This window comes from Ranitomeya variabilis, chromosome 1 (genome assembly GCF_051348905.1).
Source record: "Ranitomeya variabilis isolate aRanVar5 chromosome 1, aRanVar5.hap1, whole genome shotgun sequence".
Classification (NCBI taxonomy): domain Eukaryota; kingdom Metazoa; phylum Chordata; class Amphibia; order Anura; family Dendrobatidae; genus Ranitomeya; species Ranitomeya variabilis.
Window position 1 is genome coordinate 803,285,453 of NC_135232.1, and position 20,710 is coordinate 803,306,162.

Genomic DNA, 20,710 nt, shown 5'->3' on the forward strand with positions numbered 1-20,710 from the left:
CTCAACCTTCTTGGATTTATCAGGAGGAAAATTCATCGTTTTTCCCGATGTATCTATGATACATAGAAGAAATTGTAGGGTGCAGAGAGACCTGGCGGAGGTGGATAAACAGATATAGAAAGAGAGCTGCACAATGAATGTACACAACATAGAGGCACAAAGATAATCTATCCACTCCAGCACTGAATAGGTAACAATAGAAGGTAGCGAGGGGTACGTACTGGCTTCAGATTCAGATCAACTCCTTCACAACTTTGCAATGAGCTAGAGTCTGTGCTTATTTAAAGAGAATTTGTCAGAGATTTTTGCTGTGTAATCTGAGAGCAGCATCAAGTGGGAACAAAGACCCTGATTCAGGTGATGCATCACTTACTGGGCTGCTTGTTGCAGTTTCCATAAAATAAGTGTTTTATCAGCAGGAGATTATCAATATAAGACTAGTTGTCTCGTGCCATGTAGTCCCCCTGCTCCGTGTAAACCCACCCTCCACCAATGATTAGACGTTTTCTACTAATGTACACAGAAAGCTGTCAATGATGTGGGCTGGGTTATACAGGGCTCAGCTTTCAGAGAACTGCTAGACATGCAGCAAAGAAAGCAGTGATTGTATCAAAACTGAAGCAAGCAGTTCAGCAAGTGATACATCATTGTATTCAGGGTCTCTGTCCTTACATCATGCTGCTCTCAGATTACATTGCAAAATCCTTGTGGCACATTCCACTTAAGCGAGCTGGGCTTATTATCTTACCCTGTTCGCTATCACTGTACCATCAGAAAAAAATATTTATTTCGAGAAGGCACAGGGAGGCCAGGATGGCATTGGATATAATACTACTAAGCGGCTCAGCGCCTTTCTCGGCCAGTGCTTATTCACCAGGACAAGGCTCTCTACACATGTCCACTGCCACTACATGCTCCTTTCAAGAGTTTGAACATATTCCTCTAACACCTATTATTTTCACAACAGCCATCGAGATAGAATGATTTATTTGTTTTCATATCTATGATTACTATGTTAAGGAGTGATATTATTTTTCCTCTAGCACTTGCTTTTACGGTAATATAGTGGGAATAGCCATAAGCTACTGCTGAACAGTGAGATATGATCTATCCGTGATTGGTGTTAATTTATATTGCATTTAGAGGACAAGTCTCATCAAATTATTAGCCAGTAATATTTACAATATTTATGCACACTTAATGTAACTATCTGGGAGAATGTTACTTAGAATAAAATATATTCACGTTGTTCCATTACTGTATTACTTAGTGTTCTTTGGAGAACGAAATAATTGAAATGGATAGCTATAATATTCAAAGTAATAATCTCAGGCACTTGAAAAGTGGAAGGATTTCTAGGCTGTGGCTCTAATAGATATTACTTATAAAAGAGTTATCAAATAATGTCAAAGAGAGAAGAATATTTTACAGTTAATTTCATTGAGTGGAAATAGTGGAAAAACATATTAAACTTGATCTTTATCCAAAGGCCTCATACTCGGCAACAAGGAGATACTTTAGGGTCACACAGGAATGATGGCTGTGTATTGAGTCGCTTCTTGAATATTGACCTACGGTACTATGTTCTATGGCATGTTGTAGTCTGACAAAATGGGACATGGCAGGATAGAGATGTTTCATACCAGATCCTGCACCACAGACTGAAATCGATTCTTCTAGTGAAGAAAACAATGGGATGGCATATGACACAAGAGTCAGCAACCTACGCTAAGTGTTCATATTTGCATGGCATGGCACAATTCGGATGAAGTCCTGTACTTCAGAGCACTGGAGGTAGATACAGTTGTGCTCAAAAGTCTACATACCCCAGCAGAATTTTTGCTTTCTTGTCCTTTTTCAGAGAATATGAATTATAACACCAAAACCTTTTCTCCACTCATGGTTAGTGGTTGGGTGAAGCCATTTATATTCAAACTACTGTGTTTTCTCTTTTTAAATCATAATGACAACCCAAAACATGCAAATGACCCTGACCAAAAGTTCACATACCCTGGGGATTTTGGCCTGATAACATGCACAGAAGTTGACACAAAGGGGTTTGAATGGCTACTAAAAGTAATTTCATCATCTGGGACCTGTTTGCTTGTAATCAGTGTGTACATAAAAGCTGAGTGAGTTTTCTGGGATCCAGACAGACTCTTGCAACTTTCATCCAGCCACTGACATTTCTGGATTGGGAGTCATGGGGAAAGCAAAAGAATAGTCAACGGATCTACAGGAAAAGATAGCTGAACTGTATAAAACAGGAAAGTGATACAGAAAGATATCCAAAGAATTGATAATGCCAGTCAGCAGCGTTCAAACTGTGATTAACAAATGGAAAATCGGGAGCTCTGTAAAAGCAAAACCACGGTCAGGTAGACCAACAAAAACTTCGTCCACAACTGCCAGGAAAATTACTCGGGATGCAAAGAAAAACCCACAAATAACATCAGCTGAAATACAGGACTCTCTGAAAACTAGCGGTGTGGCTGTTTCAAGATGCATGATAAGGAGGCACTTGAAGAAAAATGGGCTGCATGGTCGAGTGGCCAGAAAAAAGTTATTACTGCCCAAATGACATAAACTATCTTACCAACAATATGCAAAACAGCACAGGGACAAGCCTCAAAACCTCTGGAACAAGGTAATTTGGAGTGATGAGGCCAAAATTGAACTTTTTGGCCACAACCATAAACATTATATTTGGAGAGAGGTCAACAAGGTCATTGATGAAAGGAGCACCCTACTGTAAAACACAGAGGTGGATCACTGTTGTTTCAGGATATATGAGCTACAAAGGCACAGGAAACTTGATCATAATTGAAGGAAAGATGAATACAGCATTTTATCAGCAAATACTGGAGGTAAATTTGCAATCATCAGCTCGGAAGCTGTGCATGGGACGTACTTGGACGTTCCAACATGACAACGATCCAAAACACAAGGCCAAGTCGACCTGTCATTGGCTACAGCAGAACAAAGTGAAGGTTCTGGAGTGGCCATCTCAGTTTCCTGACCTCAATATCATTGAGCCACTCTGTGGAGATCTCAAGCGAACAGTTCATACTAGACAGCCCAGGAATTTACAGGAACTGGAGGCTTTTTGTCAAGAACATTGTGCAGCTTTACCTTCTGAGAAAATAAAGAACTTTATCCATAACTACCACAAAATATTGATGTTAGAGGGGGCAATACATGGTATTAAGAAATGGGGTATGTGAACTTTTGATCAGGGTCATTTGGATGTTTTGGGTTGTCATTATGATTTAAAAAGAGAAAACAGTAGTTTGACAATAAGTGGCTTCATCCAACCACTAACCATGAGTGGAGAAAAAGTTTTGGTGTTATCATTCATATTCTCTGAAAAAAGGCCAAAAAAGTAAAAATTCTGCCGAGCAAACTTTTGAGCACAACTGTATGTACTGGTGCCCAGAACAATGCTGTGCAGTGACAATTTTGTTATACATAAATCCTGTAGCACATGGTGAGTTCCTTCTGACTGTGCTCAAGTTGATGCCTAAAATAATTCTTAGACTGTTTTTGTAACTTCTCACAGCTGAAACTCAAATCCAAGACCAAGTACACTGAGGAACAAAATGGTAACCGTAAAATGAATTTTTGACTTTCAGGCTCCATATCTCACCATCCACTACTTCGTACGTGAGACTACCATCATTTTATAGACAATCAACTTGGCTATCTCATAAATTAATTTGATTATTTAGCATATGATTAGTTATGCAGATTTTTGTTATGTCACTGCATTGTTACATTACAGTTTTGCTCCTTAAAGAGAGAACCTGTCAGCGGGATTTTGCTAAGTAAACTACAGACATTGTCATGTTGCCGCTGTTATACTATATATATTAAAATGATACCTGGGGTGAAGAAATCCGTCTTGTGGTTCTTGTGTGATCAGTGTTAGAAGTTTTCAGTTAATGAGATGCTTGTGCTCCGGGGCGGGACTGTAGGCAGAATCTTATCTTTCTGCTCTAGCCTGGAGAAAGAGCTACCCCGAAGCACAAACATGTTCCTCATCATAGAAATATATAGTATAGTAAAAATCATTTATTCAGTTACTGAGTTTGCGTCAAATAAAATGATGTAAGGCTATGTGCACACGTCAGGATTTTCTGCAGAATTTTCCTGAACAAAACTTTTTCTGCAGGAAATCCGCATGCGTTTTTTTCACGTTTTTTTCCGGAGCTTTCCCAATGCAATTAAATAGTGGTAAAAACAAGAAAAATCCATAAAATTAATGAACATGCTGCGTTTTTTACCACAACATATGCACAAAAATTGCAGAATGTATTATAAATGATGGGATGCATATGTATGCGTTTTTAAAGCATTTTTATTGCGTTTTTATAGCGAAAAAAAGCGAAAAATCCTGAACGTATGCACACAGCCTTAAAATATGTGATTTGTCAGGAAGGAGTTAAAAAAGCTGAAAAGTATTGCCCACGTACACATCAGACTAATTTCAGCTGCACCCAATGATATCGAAGGGTTCGTTCGACACTCTGGTGTATATGTGGGCAGCGACCAACTGATCATGGGGGAAGATGTCAATCAGGAATGTACGATTTCGGACTGCCGATCGCTTAATATTCCAGGAAATAAACTGCTGAAATAACTGTATAGAACACGTGAGAGATGGCTGAGAAGGCAGTTTGCCAAATGTTTGGCTCAGGCATCGTTCGGTCGACAACCATCTAAAGTGTATGGGGCCTTACCAGTCAAACTTTTGTTCTATAAGATTACAAAAAAATAACAATGTAAATAGCATTTATTAAATCACTTTTTAAAGAAATGTCACAGATCAGTAATAAACAATTTTTTTCTGTATTTTTAACATTCCCACCTATGCACCTATTTCAAGTGTTTATTTCTGTTAATGTTGATGATTATGGCTTACAGCCAATGAAAACCCATAAGTCATTATCTCAATAAATTGGAATAATTAACAAAAAAACAACTGCAAAGCATTTAAAAAGGTCCCTTGGTCTGTTTCAGTAGGCTCCACAATCATGGGGAAGACTGCTGACTTGACAGATGTCCAGAAGGCAATCACTGACACACTCCACAAGGAGGGTAAGCCAGAAAAGGTCATTTCTAAATAAGCTGTATCCAAGCATATTAATGGAAAGTGAAATGGAAGGGAAACGTGTGGTAGAAAAAGGCGCACAAGCAACCGGGATAACCGCAGCCTTGAAAGGATTGTTACGAAAAGGCCATTCACAAATTTGGGGGAGATTCACAAGAAATGGACTGCTGCTGGAGTCACTGCTCCACACACAGACGTATCCAGGACATGGGCTGCAAGTGTCACATTCCTTGTGTCAAACCACTCTTGACCAATAGACAATGCCAGAAGCGTCTTACCAGGGCCAAGGTGAAAAAGAACTGGACCGTTGCTCAGTGGTCCAAGGTGTTGTTTTCAGATGAAAGTAAATTTTGCATTTCATTTGGAAATCAAGGTCCCAGAGTCTGGAGGGAGAGTGGAGAGGCACATAATCCAAACTGCTTGAGGTCTAGTGTGAAGTTTCCACAATCAGTGATGGTTTGGGGAGCCATATCATCTGCTGGTGTAGGTCCACTGTGTTTTATCAAGACCAAAGTCAGTGCAGCCGTCTACCAGGAAATTTTATAGCACTTCATGCTTCCCTCTGCCGACAAGCAGAACTTGGCACCTGTCCACACTGCCAAAAGTACCAATACCTTGTTTAAAAACAACAGTATCACTGTGTTTGATTGGCCAGCAAACTCGCCTGACTTTAATCCCATAGAGAATCATCAAAGCAACCTGGGCTTCCATAACACCTCAGCAGTGCCCAAGGCTGATCGCCTCCATGCCACGCCGCATTGATGCAGTAATTGATGCAAAAGGAGCCTCGACCAAGTATTGTGTGCATTTACTGAACATACATTTCAGTAGGCCAATATTTCGGATTTTCAAATCATTTTTCAAGTTGGTGTTATAAAGTATTCTAATTTACTGACATAATGACTGTTGGACTTTCATTGGCTGTAAGCCATAATCATCAATATTAACAGAAATAAACACTTGAAATAGATCACTCTGTAAAGACTCTATATAATATATGAGTTTCACTTTTTGTATTGAAGAACTGAAATAATTAACTTTTTGTTGATATTCTAATTTAGTGAGAAGCACTTGTACATGTGTATGTGTGTATTTCATATATGCATGTGTAAAGGCAGAAGGGACTTTATGGGAGGATAGCCCCAGTGTCCTCCCAGGATGGACCCTCTGTCTGGATAGATACGGAGCTTTGTAGATAGCACATAACACAGATCTTGTCCTCTGCGTTGCATAAATTGACAGGCTACTGATTTACAAATCTGTAGATCTGCTCCCTAGCTTTTCCTAAAATCTCATCCACAATGCCGCTATTGTAAGGCCATGTCCCCACGATGAGCTTTTGGGGAGTGTTAAGGTACCTTCACACTAAACGATATCGCTAGCGATCCGTGACGTTGCAGCGTCCTGGCTAGCGATATCGTTTAGTTTGACACGCAGCAGCGATCAGGATCCTGCTGTGTTGTATCGCTGGTCGTTGAACAAAGTTCAGAACTTTATTTGGTCGTCAGACCGGCGTGTATCGTCGTGTTTGACACCAAAAGCAACGATACCAGCGATGTTTTACACTGGTAACCAGGGTAAACATCGGGTTACTAAGCGCAGGGCCGCGCTTAGTAACCCGATGTTTACCCTGGTTACCAGTGTAAAATGTAAAAAAAACAAACACTACATACTCACCTTCGCATCCCCCGGCGTCCGCTTCCCACACTGACTGAGCGCCGTAAAGTGAAAGTGAAAGTACAGCACAGCGGTGACGTCACCGCTCTGCTGTTAGGGCCGGCGCTCACACAGTGCAGGAAGCGGACGCCGGGGGACGCGAAGGTGAGTATGCACTGTTTGTTTTATTTACATTTTACGCTGGTAACCAGGGTAAACATCGGGTTACTAAGCACGGCCCTGCGCTTAGCAACCCGATGTTAACCTTGGTTACCCGAGGACCTCGGCATCGTTGGTAGCTGGAGAGCGGTCTGTGTGACAGCTCTCCAGCGACCAAACAGCGACGCTGCAGCGATCGGCATCGTTGTCGCTATCGCTGCAGCGTCGCTTAATGTGAAGGTACCTTTAGATGTTGCAGATTTCTGCACCATTTTTGCACCTATTAAGTAAATTAGGTTAACTTTCCATATGGAAATTCGCTCTGCATATGGCCCATGTGAATAAAGCCTCAGTGTGTGTGTAATACTGTATGACTTTCATATTGGTTACCACACTAAATGCTTCAGATGTGTATTTTTATTTGGCACACTACACCAGGTAAAAATGCCCAGTGTATTGCATGCATCAATTGTTATTTAGATTCTGCAGGTAAAAACTGACGTACGAATTAGGACCTCGTGCACAACCTCATGGAAATAAAATACCATTGTATTTGAGAATAATGTTAGACAACTCCATGCAGGAGATTTTTCTGGTCTGCATCATTATCAAAAAGGCAGCTGTAAACATGTACTAGATTTTCAGTAATATAGGCAAATGTTGATGTGTAACCAGTATGTTTTCTTCCTCTTCATCATTTTTGTAAGTGAACATACATTTTCCTAATGAGCTAGCTGTGCTGTGTGCTTTGAACAAATCAGATGACTCCTTCTGCTGCTCCTTTTCTACTCTTTTTGCTGTCTCACTGAATCTCAAAGAAGCTGCAGCTGCATCCCCCTCCTCCCTGACTTTTATTGTATTACTCTACTAATATTCCAAAGTGTAATGTATTCATTTAAAATACAGAACTATACAAAATAATTATAGCAAAAGGCATGATTTAAAAGAATTTCTTTAGCCCTGTGTAAATTGAGAACAATCACTGCAGAATTCTAAGAGTATGTGCACAAAACATCTTTTTCAGGTAGATATCCATATGAAATAGAGATCAGAAAAGGCTAAAAAGAATAAACATAGGCATTTCTATGTAAAATCGATTTATTGTACATATGTTCTGTCTTTTGAGCCTGTTTTAAAGGGAACCTGTCAGGTTTTTGCTATGTATTCTGAGGTCAGCAGGAGATAGAGGCTGAGACACAGATTTTAACAATGTCACTTTTCAGGCTGTGTGCTGCTGTTTACTTACAATTTAGGTCTTATCATCTGGTGATTATCATTGCCCAGACTACAGCAGCTAGAGCAGCACCTGCATACTAATCCAACTCCGCCCCCTCCTGTGATAAGCAGCTCACTGTCAATAGACAACGTAAAAACAAAACTGGTGTGGATGGTGGCGTGGAACAGTCAGAGGAAAAGTATAATAGAGACACATCACCACTTCTGTATATAAATATAAATATCACCCACTCATGGTTTTGGCTTACAAATTCTGAGGTAAAAAACTAATCAAAAACTAAAGGTGTGAATGTGACCTTAGAATTCGGGATGTTGAAGTGCTTGTCTAAAATGTGTACAGGGCTAAAAAACCTTTTTAAAAGTACTTTATAATCATTATTATCCATTAATTAAGAACGTGTGCACTCCCCTCTGTCTGTATTCCAAAAGGCATTTGTCTTTGTGCTTACCTCTGATTTTGCTTTCTCGGGGTGCATTGGATAACCAGGACACAGCACTGCAATATGCTTGAAATGTTATAACTTCATCATTCACAATGGGAATTTGTTGGCATAGCTGAAATAAAGGCAAATATTTATGTCAAGCTGTCTGCATTTTCATTTAACTTTTCCAATTGTATTTTTGATTTAGCCAATTTTACGAATGTGACATTTCTATTTCAGCTGCATACCACACTGTGAAACAAATTTAGTCATGTCTTAAACACATCTCGGCAAATAAACATCTGAATATTTGGGTTTTCTTCAGTTTCTTTGCACCTCTGTACTCTTTTCAGATTATTAAAGGTGTTATAAAAGAGTATGCCTGAATGCCTTTTTTGATCACACTTTATAGATGCAGCCAAGGTCTTTCATTCTGCGAATAGTGCGCCTGACATATTGGTTATACTAGAAAATATAATGTTGATGTTTGTTACGTCTAGCACATGAATTGATAGAATGAGGTACAAGACATTGTGAAAGTTCCTCATGGGATATGAAGGCTGATATTACTAAAAACAATGTGTGTATTACGTTGTTATATGACACCTTTATTGGCTAGAGAGTAATACAGTAAAGAATCTGCAGGACACAGTGAAGCATGGTGGAGGTTTCTTCCAAATTTCGGTCTGCATTTTATCAAATGGATTTGGTCAGGATTAATTGTGTCCTCAATGCTGAGAAATACAGGCAGATACTTATACATCATGAAGTACCATCAGAGAGGCATCTAATTGGCTCCAAATTTATTGTGCAGTAGGTCAAACACACCAAACATACATTCAGTGTCATTGAAAACAATCTTCATACATTCAATGTCTTTAAGAACAATCTTCAGCATAAAGGAGTACAAGGAGTCCTGGATGTCATGATCACAGAGCCCTGATCTCAACATTAACGAGTTTGTGTTCATTACATGAAAAGATTTTAGCAAGCTTACATTCACAGTAGTTTTGTGGTTAGTTCTCCAAGATGTTTGGAACATCCTCTCTGCTGAATGCCTTTAAGAACTGTGTGCAAGTGTACTTAGAAAAATTGATGCTACTTTGAAGGCAAAAGAGTGACCACAGCAAAACCACCAAATATTGATTGGATTTTGATTTCATTTTTGTTCATCCACTTTAAATTTTGTTAATTGATAAAGCATCTCTGGTTCCCAGTGTCCAGCATTGGCTGCAGCGCTGACATGACATCAACAGTCTTGAAGCCAACCGCTTTGAGAAGAGCATTCTGTCTACACGGTCAGAGACTGAGAGCTCACTGACTATTTATATTTTGCTACTTTCAATCAGAACACTATGTATAGTAGTAATCACACTGATCTCTGCTCTGTTCCTGGCACTTTGTAATGACACATAGCTCTGTAGGAAGATCAGTGAGAGCAGGGCTGTGTGTCAACACTAGGGTTGAGCGACTTTTGCTTTTTTAGGATCGAGTCGGGTCTCGTGAAACCCGACTGTCTCGAAAGTCGGATCGTGTGAAAAGTCGGGGGCCAACCGAAACACGAAACCCAATGCAGGTCAATGGGGATTTTTATTTTTTTTTTCCTCTCTCTCTCTCTCTCTCTCTCTCCGTCCCTGCAAAGTTTGTGTTTCACTGTGCAAATCGCTATATCCCAAACGTTAAGATGGCGGTTTTACCCCCTGTGACACCGCACAAAGCAAGCCGGAACCTATGTCATCACGCTGCCCACACTCCTTCATTGGCTGAAAAAATGGCGGGGAAAGCGTCATATGAAACGCAACTTTGGCGCGAAGATCGCCGACCGCATGGCCGATCCCACAGTGGGATCGGGTCGGGTTTCATGAAACCCGACTTTGCTGAAAGTCGGCGACTTTTGAAAATGTCCGATCCGTTTCGCTCAACCCTAGTCAACACGTCTCACAGAGGAGAAAACCTGTTGTAAGCTCTTGTGGGGAATGATCTTTTAGTCCCCTGTATATTGCTGCCTGCTTTTGATTGGTCAATGTCAAACAGGGGAAGATGTACATACCTCTAGAGGTTCTCTGCCATATGCTATAATATTTGTAGGTTTCCCAGTACACAAAGAAACTGAATTTTTGTGTGAGAATTCAGCAAATCTGACCAATTATCATGTTTTGGAGCTAAAGAATATTTGTAAATATTGCTCCATGGACTGATTGATAAGATGAGGAGAAATCCAATGAGATTGTAACATTTTTGGAGAGCGTTAAAGTTGTTAACAGTATCATGCAGCCTACTGCAGGACCAGCCCAACTGGCCCTGTGTGTATGTCTAGCCTAATAAACATTACAAATAAAGTAACTGATAGAAAATTGGTCTTGCTGAATCCATGATCACCTTAACTGTGAAACTATAATTTTTTTATCCCACATAATTAATTACAAAAAGTAAAAAAGAAAATGAAAGCAATGGAAGAATTGCTATTTTGTTTATCTTGCCTTTTAAGTGTCATAAGTACCATGTTATGTAACATTTTTAATGGGTTTAAACAGGTATTTTCTGATTCACACTGTATTCTTTAATCAGGCTTTATTAAAAAGAGGTATTCTGGTTCACAATGCATTCTTGACCAAACTTTTGTTTAAAACTATTTTGTCGCAGAGCAGACTTTATATAAAAAGGATCTTCTGGTTCATACTACATTTTTAGGGCAAATCGTGGATAAAAAGGTCATACTGGTTGACATGCTATTTTCAGAGATGCTGTTAATTAAAAGCAGTTTTCTGGTTGAGACCATATATTTATATAGATTGTTTATAAAAAAGGATGTTCTAGTTTACAATGTATTCTCAATACTGACTTGCTAACTAAGGGTATTTTAGTTTATGCTTTATTTTTGGGGCAGAGTGTAAATAAAAATGGGCATTTGTATTCTGTATTCTTGGGGCAGACTTGAAAAAAGAGTCTTCTGGTTTTGACTGTATTTTTGAGGCAGCGTTTTGGCAAATTCAACTGAAAAAAAACTCATCACTTCGTCCTCCCAGATGAACTTCTGTTTCTTTATTCAAAAATCATGTGTGTAGACAAAATTAAAAGTATCAGAACATCTTTTGACGCTTTTCAGAATGAAATTCTATAATTATTGCTGCTGTTCAATACATATTACCATGAGCATTAAAATATTATATATGGTGATAGTAATATGTATTTGTGATGACACAGCATTTAATCTTAATTATCCAGACGTCAATTTTCAATTGGCTAAGAAACATATACTGTTGTCATATGAGTCTTAAATGTTGATTTTTGATGTTTGAATGGCTGTTGTTTCCCTCTTAAATCCGCTCCCACAGCTTATTGTCTGCTATTTTTGTAATAGGGTCATTGAGCAATGGATGTTTGATAACATGTTGAGTGACCATTGTGTGGGACCCTGTGGCTTATTGACTTGCAAAACAAGGAGTAAAAACTATGCAAGCTGATTAAATACTCAAACAATGCAAGTTAATTTCATCACATTTTCCTCTTGACAACTGGATAATGGCTTAAAGAACAACGGTTGTGAAATATATAATGGGGATAGGCCTCTGTAACAAGAGATCCAGAGAACCAGAGACTCTTTACAAAACCACAGCCAGTAACACTTTACGAGACAGCTCCCAGAACATCATGGCTCCAATACGAGGGACACAGATTTGACAATCTACAGGATTCCAGTTTAGGGGACCATGGCACCGGCTGAAATACATATGTTTGGGGAAGTCAGAATTTGGACCCACCAGTCACTTGAGCCCCATGAATACATTTGGGGAAGCCAGTATTGCGACTCACCGGTCACCTGGCTCCATGGAGATATTCAGAGAAGCCAGGTTGTGACCCTCCAGTCACCTAGCCTTGTACCTCAATGGACTGTCGGCTATCTAAGCTTGTCGTTACATCCTCTCTGTGCCACAGGTGGGTGTAGTTGGCCCTGGAAATCTCAGCTGGTTTTAATCCTGGCAACTCAACGGATTGGTTATACACTTTTGCTGGGAATGTTCTGTGTGGGTTATTTGCCGGTTTTGTGGTTCAATAAAGTGTTGCCACACTGTTTTAACTTCATTCTACAGTGCCTAAAAGTAGTATTCAACCCCCTGCAGATTTAGCAGGTTTAATAAGATGCAAATAAGTTAGAGCCTTCAAACTTCAAACAAGAGCAGGATTTATTAACAGATGCATAAATCTTACAAACCAAAAAGTTTTGTTGCTCAGTTAAATTTTTATAAATTTTAAACATAAAAGTGTGGGTCAATTATTATTCAACCCCTAGGTTTAATATTTTGTGGAATAACCTTTGTTTGCAATTACAGCTAATAATCGTCTTTTATAAGACCTGATCAGACCGGCACAGGTCTCTGGAGTTATCTTGGCCCACTCCTCCATGCAGATCTTCTCCAAGTTATCTAGGTTCTTTGGGTGTCTCATGTGGACTTTAATCTTGAGCTCCTTCCACAAGTTTTCAATTGTGTTAAGGTCAGGAGACTGACTAGGCCACTGCAACACCTTGATTTTTTGCCTCTTGAACCAGGCCTTGGTTTTCTTGGCTGTGTGCTTTGGGTCGTTGTCTTGTTGGAAGATGAAATGACGACCCATCTTAAGATCCTTGATGGAGGAGCGGAGGCTCTTGGCCAAAATCTCCAGGTAGGCCGTGCTATCCATCTTCCCATGGATGCGGACCAGATGGCCAGGCCCCTTGGCTGAGAAACAGCCCCACAGCATGATGCTGCCACCACCATGCTTGACTGTAGGGATGGTATTTTTGGGGTCGTATGCAGTGCCATCCAGTCTCCAAACGTCACGTGTGTGGTTGGCACCAAAGATCTCGATCTTGGTCTCATCAGACCAGAGAACCTTGAACCAGTCAGTCTCAGAGTCCTCCAAGTGATCATGAGCAAACTGTAGACGAGCCTTGACATGATGCTTTGAAAGTAAAGGTACCTTACGGGCTCGTCTGGAACGGAGACCATTGTGGTGGAGTACGTTACTGATGGTATTGACTGAAACCAATGTCCCCACTGCCATGAGATCTTCCCGGAGCTCCTTCCTTGTTGTCCTTGGGTTAGCCTTTAATCTTTGGACAAGCCTGGCCTCGGCACGGGAGGAAACTTTCAAAGGCTGTCCAGGCCGTGGAAGGCTAACAGTAGTTCCATAAGCCTTCCACTTCCGGATGATGCTCCCAACAGTGGAGACAGGTAGGCCCAACTCCTTGGAAAAGGTTTTGTACCCCTTGCCAGCCTTGTGACCCTCCACGATCTTGTCTCTGATGGCCTTGGAATGCTCCTTTGTCTTTCCCATGTTGACCATGTTTGAGTGCTGTTCACAAGTTTGGGGAGGGTCTTAAATAGTCAGAAAAGGCTGGAAAAAGAGATAATTAATCCAAACATGTGAAGCTCATTGTTCTTTGTGCCTGAACTACTTCTTAATACTTTAGGGGAACCAAACAGAATTCTGGTGGGTTGAGGGGTTGAATAATAAATGACCCTCTGAAAAGACTTTTCACAATTAAAAAAAAAAAATAAACAAAGAAATAACATTCTTTTTTGCTGCAGTGCATTTCACACTTCCAGGCTGATCTACAGTCCAAATGTCACAATGCCAAGTTAATTCCAAATGTGTAAACCTGCTAAATCTGCAGAAATGTTCTCCCTTAGCCTCCCAAAGACCTCTCATCTAGCCAAAACAGATCTACTGCTTTGCACTGATGTTGAGGGTCAAAAACACGTATCTGCATATGGAGTTTCTGTTTTAGCTTCTTTTTCCTAAGTCATGTGCCAAGGCTCGTTAAGGGTTGATATTGGCTTTTAGGATTGCTACATTCAATAGGTGGTGCTAGAGTTCAAGTTCTCTTCCTCTCTGAAAAGACTATTTGTATATTGACTTTAGTATAATGCTATGCCTCTCCTCCAGTAACATTCTTCTCTCAAATGATTACCACTCATTGTGGGAATCTGGTTTAAAAGGAAAGGGCTTGTACTAACCAGACTATCTGATATTATATAGCAGACTGCTATGGAAAAATTAGATTTGGATTACGCAAATTTTACTGTACATTTATGTATTCATACAACCTTGAATAATGCATGGTGTATACAATTTAGATAAAACTGCAATGAAACAATTAATTAGCAGTATTAGAAACCTGCTACATTTTGTAATGAAAGCTCTACTGTGTGTACCGTATTTCCTGATGACTAAATATAGGAAGGGAATTTGTAGCCCGATGAAGATTTTGCTTTTAAGATTTTAATTACCGTATATACTCGAGTATAAGCCGAGATTTTCAGCCCAAATTTTTGGGCTGAAAGTGCCCCCTCGGCTTATACTCGAGTCATGAACGGTGGTGGGGTCGGCGGGTGAGCACTGTCATATACTCACCTGCTTCCGGGGCTCCTGTCGCCCCCCCTGCACGTCCCACGGTCTCCGGGTGCCGCAGCTCTTCCCCTGAGCGGTCACGTGGGACCGCTCATTAGAGAAATGAATAGGCTGCTCCACCTCCCATAGGGGCGGAGCCGCATATTCATTTCTCTAATGAAGCGGTGTCGGTGACCGCTGATAGAGAAAGAGGCTGCGGCACCGAAGACAGGCAGGGGGAAGGAGCGGGACGCCGGGAGCAGGTAAGTATCGCATATTCACCTGTCCTCGTTCCACACGCCGGGCGTCGCGCCATCTTCCCGGCGTCTCTCTGCACTGACTGTTCAGGCAGAGGGCGCGATGACGCATATAGTGTACGCGCCGCCCTCTGCCTGATCAGTCAGTGCAGAGAGACGCCGGGAAGATGGCGCCGAGGAGCTCCAAGAGAGGTGAGATTGTTTTTTTTTTTTTTTTTTTTTTTAATTGCAGCAGCAGCAGCACAGATTTATGTGGAGCATCTATGGGGCAATGGTGCAGAGCACTATATGGCAGAGCTATGGGGCAACGGTGCAGAGCACTATATGGCAGAGCTATGGGGCAACGGTGCAGAGCACTATATGGCACAGCTATGGGGCAATTATGGTGCAGAGCACTATATGGCACAGCTATGGGGCAATTATGGTGCAGAGCACTATATGGCACAGCTATGGGGCAATTATGGTGCAGAGCACTATATGGCACAGCTATGGGGCAATTATGGTGCAGAGCACTATATGGCACAGCTATGGGGCAACAGTGCAGAGCACTATATGGCAGAGCTATGGGGCAACGGTGCAGAGCACTATATGGCACAGCTATGGGGCAACGGTGCAGAGCACTATATGGCAGAGCTATGGGGCAACGGTGCAGAGCACTATATGGCAGAGCTATGGGGCAACGGTGCAGAGCACTATATGGCACAGCTATGGGGCAACGGTGCAGAGCACTATATGGCACAGCTATGGGGCAACGGTGCAGAGCACTATATGGCACAGCTATGGGGCAACGGTGCAGAGCACTATATGGCAGAGCTATGGGGCAACGGTGCAGAGCACTATATGGCAGAGCTATGGGGCAACGGTGCAGAGCACTATATGGCACAGCTATGGGGCAACGGTGCAGAGCACTATATGGCACAGCTATGAGGCAACTGTGCAGAGCACTATATGGCAGAGTAATGGGGCAACGGTGCAGAGCACTATATGGCACAGCTATGGGGCAACGGTGCAGAGCATTATATATATGGCACAGCTTTATGTGGAGCATCTATGGGGCCATAATGAACGGTGCAGAGCATTATATATGGCACAGCTTTATGTGGAGCATCTATGGGGCCATAATGAACGGTATGGAGTATCTATTTCTAATTTTGAAATTCACCGGTAGCTGCTGCATTTTCCACCCTAGGCTTATACTCGAGTCAATAAGTTTTCCCAGTTTTTTGTGGCAAAATTAGGGGGGTCGGCTTATACTCGGGTCGGCTTATACTCGAGTATATACGGTAGTAGATGCTTTGTTATTTGTACATAGACATACATCCAATTCTTCATTTCTGAAGTGACAATAAAGAGGCACAATCTTCTGGAATTGAAAAAGTCATGCTCGTATTGCTGAAGGAAATGTACTGATTAAATCTGACTTCATTAATCCAGACACATATAACATTTATTTGTCCTTGGAGAATTGTTTTGCCAGGAGGTGAAAAATTATTGCTTTTTGCTTAGTTCTGAGCTACCCAAGATTAATAAAATGGGATTTCACACTTGGCAGTGGTTGTAGGGTATATATCTATAACACTATTAAAGGAGGACAATTTAGAAATAAACATCATATTCCCTGTCATTCTTCTAGAAAATGTCCCAAGAGATACAATGCTTATAAAAAGTATTCAATGTTTTTGACATTTAGCTTTTGTATTGCACAACAAAAATGAAGTGAACTAATTAAGCTTTCAACCATGACCAACACAATAGATTTTCAATATTAAAGTGAAAAAAAAATCTATGCAAAATGGTCTATGATTATTACAAGTGTTAAGGTACCGTCACACTAAGCAACGTCGCCAGCGATCTGTGACGTTGCAGCGTCCTAGGGAGCGATATCGCTGTATTTGACACGCAGCAGCGATCAGAATCCCGCTGTGAAATTGCTGGTCGCTGCTAGAAGGTCTGCACATTATTTGGTCGCTAGGTCGCCGTGTATCGCCGTGTTTGACAGCAAAAGCAACCATACCAGCGATATTTTACACTGGTAACCAGGGTAAACATCGGGTTACTAAGCGCAGGGCCGCGCTTAGTAACCCGATGTTTACCCTGGTTACCAGCGTAAAATGTAAAAAAAAACAAACACTACATACTCACATGCTTCCCCCGGCGTCCGCTTCCCACACTGACTGAGCGCCGCAAATTGAAAGTGAAAGCACAGCACAGCGGTGACGTCACCGCTGTGCCCTGCTACTGTCGGCGCTCAGTCATTACAGGAAGCGGACGCCGGGGGACGCATGTAAGTATGTACTTACATTTTACGCTGGTAACCAGGGTAAACATCGGGTTACTAAGCGCGGCCCTGCGCTTAGTAACCCGATGTTTACCCTGGTTACCCGGGGACCTCGGCATCGCTGGTCGCTGGAGAGCGGTCTGTGTGACAGCTCTCCAGCGACCACACAGCGACGCTGCAGCGATCGGCATCGCTGTCGCTATCGCTGCAGCGTCGCTTAGTGTGACGGTACCTTTAAAGGGATTTTCCAATCTGAATCATTTATCAGTTCTCCACTTGATAGGCGATAGGCGCTTTATCTCTGGAGGTCCAAGCACTAGGACCCATATGTCCTTTTCCCCCAACCAAAAAAAAGTGTGTGTGTGTATGTGGGTGGGGCAGTCTTGTTAAATTTTAGATGCTAATACATGCACCTTGCAGTTCTATAACACTGATGGAAACAGAAGAGTAAGCTATTGGCTATTTCCGTCATTGCCATAGGGTGCAGCTCTGCAGAGAGAATATGAAATAGTAAAGGTCAGAAATACTGCATTTTACCTTAGTCAACTTTGACTTACAGTTTGGCAGTTTCTGTCCTAATTAAGGAAGGTTTCTAAGGTAGTTAAAAAAACTTCACACAGGCATTAATACAGCTAAAATAAATAAACAATTTATTGTCACCCATTTCTTCCGTGCCACTGCTTTCCTGCTGATCTTCTGTTTTCCTTGCAGTGTACAACATATGACTGCTTCAGCCAATTACTGGACTCAGCAGTGTTTTGAGTTTAGTGTTGAGCCCAGTGAATGGCTGCAGTGGTCATGTGGGGTATAAGGACATCACCCCTGCAGCTAAGGTAAACAGAAGACTGGTAAGAAGGATTAAAGGATGTGTCCAGGCTTGACCCACAATGGAGCAGGTGAATCCCCTGATGGGCATTATCATGAGTTAGCTTTGAAATGGATCCAGTATGCAAAAATGAAAGAAAATCAATTGGCCATTTAAGTGATTAATTTTCCATAGACTTCAATTTTAAAAATTAACAGATCTATCTGAAATCAGTTTTTTAAAAACGGACAAAAAAGTTGTGTCTATACACCTTTTTACCAATGGATTGTTGCTGGATCCATTCTAACAGATGAGAACTGGACTTGTGAACATAGCTTTAGAATGCCAGATTACACTAGAATAAAGAACTACGTTATATGACTCATTGCTTCACTACATTACACTTAGCCAGTCGGTGTCAGCACACGTAACATTGCAGGATATCACATGCTAGGTGAAATGGGAGGAATATTAGGAGGGAAAAAAACTGTGGGCAGCGATTTATCCATCTTGGGACTGTATAGGAGTCTCTAGATGGTGCTTTACGGATGCAGTGGCTGAGCTGAGCACTGATGTGTCAGCTGAGTGTGTGAGTTGTGGGAAAAATACATCCTTGCCTCTTGGGAAATGTACTCTATTTTACGATGTAAACCATGGAAAACCACAATGATGGCTGCAGATAGCAGAAGGGGAGCTAAAGAACCCAAAATATAGGTAACATGGGAGTTTGAAGACTCATTAGTCAGTGACAGGTTTTTTTTTGTGTGGGCCCGGAAAACCTCTTTAATGCACTATATACAAATAGAGGCAGTGTAGCGCATCTCATCAGTTTCTAAACAAAATACAAAGTATAATATAGATATCTAAATAATACTACTGTAGATAGACGCGCTAAGAATACCTTTCTAAATGGGAGTTAAAATATAAATTGGACCTCTGCGGGTATAGTATAGGACCATGGAGAAATAGGTCACTAGAATACCAGCAATAGTGGCTGAATCTGTGGGGTTCAAAAGGTATTCAAGGTGCACATCGGATGATCAATCACATTGTCCCTTCTGAGATGGCAAACAGTCAATTGAGGAACAATAGCATGGGGTACAACAGAGTCCTGCAAATTTAATAAAATGTGTTCCTGGAGGATCACTATTAATCAACCAAACAATTCTCCTGCTTACAGAGAGCTATTAAATATCTTCCCACCAAGTAGCGTACTGACTGTAACCTGGGGAAAGTAGATATACCTTTCCTATGGTGAGTTAGATGCCCAGTCTGTAGTACATCCTGCAGCATGCCTGAGGAAGGAAACGTGTAGGAAAGTGGTCCTCTCATCTCCTCGTACCGTCAATCAGTCATGCGGGCATCATGTGTTCATCTACGTCACATAGGTCCTGCACTAACCTCATGCTGCTAGCACGCAGGACCCGGTTACAGTGGCCGCATTTCCGTGAGTGGTCGGAGGAGTCACATAGGAGCACCTGGATTCTGTCTGCTCACCACTGTGCTTCTGCATTGTCAAGTTACAGCACAGAAGACCGGCACCCTATTAGTTACCTATTTCCCGCCGTCTTGAGGGCTACTGCATGATCCTATACCCGTAGAGGTCCAGTTTATATTTTAACTCCCATTTAGCGCAAGTCTATCTAATATTATTTATACTGTGAGTGTACAGTAACTGTGTGGTTATTGTCATACTTACAGCTGAATCCTTTCCAATATATACCAACGCGACTTATTTATTATAACAGGCTCCTAGAGGAAGGACTCAAGTCATGTAAAGCTAGAAAAAAGCCTTTTGTCAATGAGAAGCAAAGGAGAGCCAGGCTGAAGTTTGCCAAAGACCATAAGGATTGGACCATAGAGGACTGGAGTAAGGTGATCTTCTGTGATGTGTCTAATTTTCAGCTTTGCACAACACCTGGTCATCTAATGGTTAGACGGAGACCTGGAGAGGTGTACAAGCCACAGTGTCTTGCACCCATTGTGAAATTTGGTAAAGGATCGGTGATGATCTGGGGATCCTTCAGCAAGGCTGGAATTGGGCAGGTTAATCTTTGCGAAGGACGTATGAATCAAGCCGCATACAAGGTTATTGTTACGCCGAGGGCGGCGGGAGACAAGAGTGGACCCACTGGTTCATAATACCGAACCTCCTCCTCCGAGCGTTCCAGATAGACCAACCCCTATGCAGGGATAGTTAGTTACATAGTTATTAAGGTTGAAGGAAGACTGTAAGTCCATCTAGTTCAACCCATAGCCTAACCTAACATGCCCTAACATGTTGATCCAGAGGAAGGCAAAAAAAACCCATGTGGCAAAGAGTAACTCCACCATGGGGAAAAAAATTCCTTCCCGACTCCACATACGGCAATCAGACTAGTTCCCTGGATCTAGTGTATATACCCTGTAACATTA

At 41.5% G+C, this 20,710-nt stretch overlaps 1 protein-coding gene across 1 annotated transcript in view; it reads right to left on the minus strand.

Annotated features, from left to right (window-relative positions):
- Window positions 1-20,710, minus strand: part of LOC143769185 (uncharacterized) — a 477,331-nt gene that overhangs the window by 153,073 nt on the left and 303,548 nt on the right. The window contains exon 4 of the mRNA XM_077257766.1: window positions 8,611-8,716. Within this exon, the coding sequence (XP_077113881.1) occupies window positions 8,611-8,716 (106 nt within the window). The remainder of the gene's footprint in view (window positions 1-8,610; window positions 8,717-20,710) is intronic.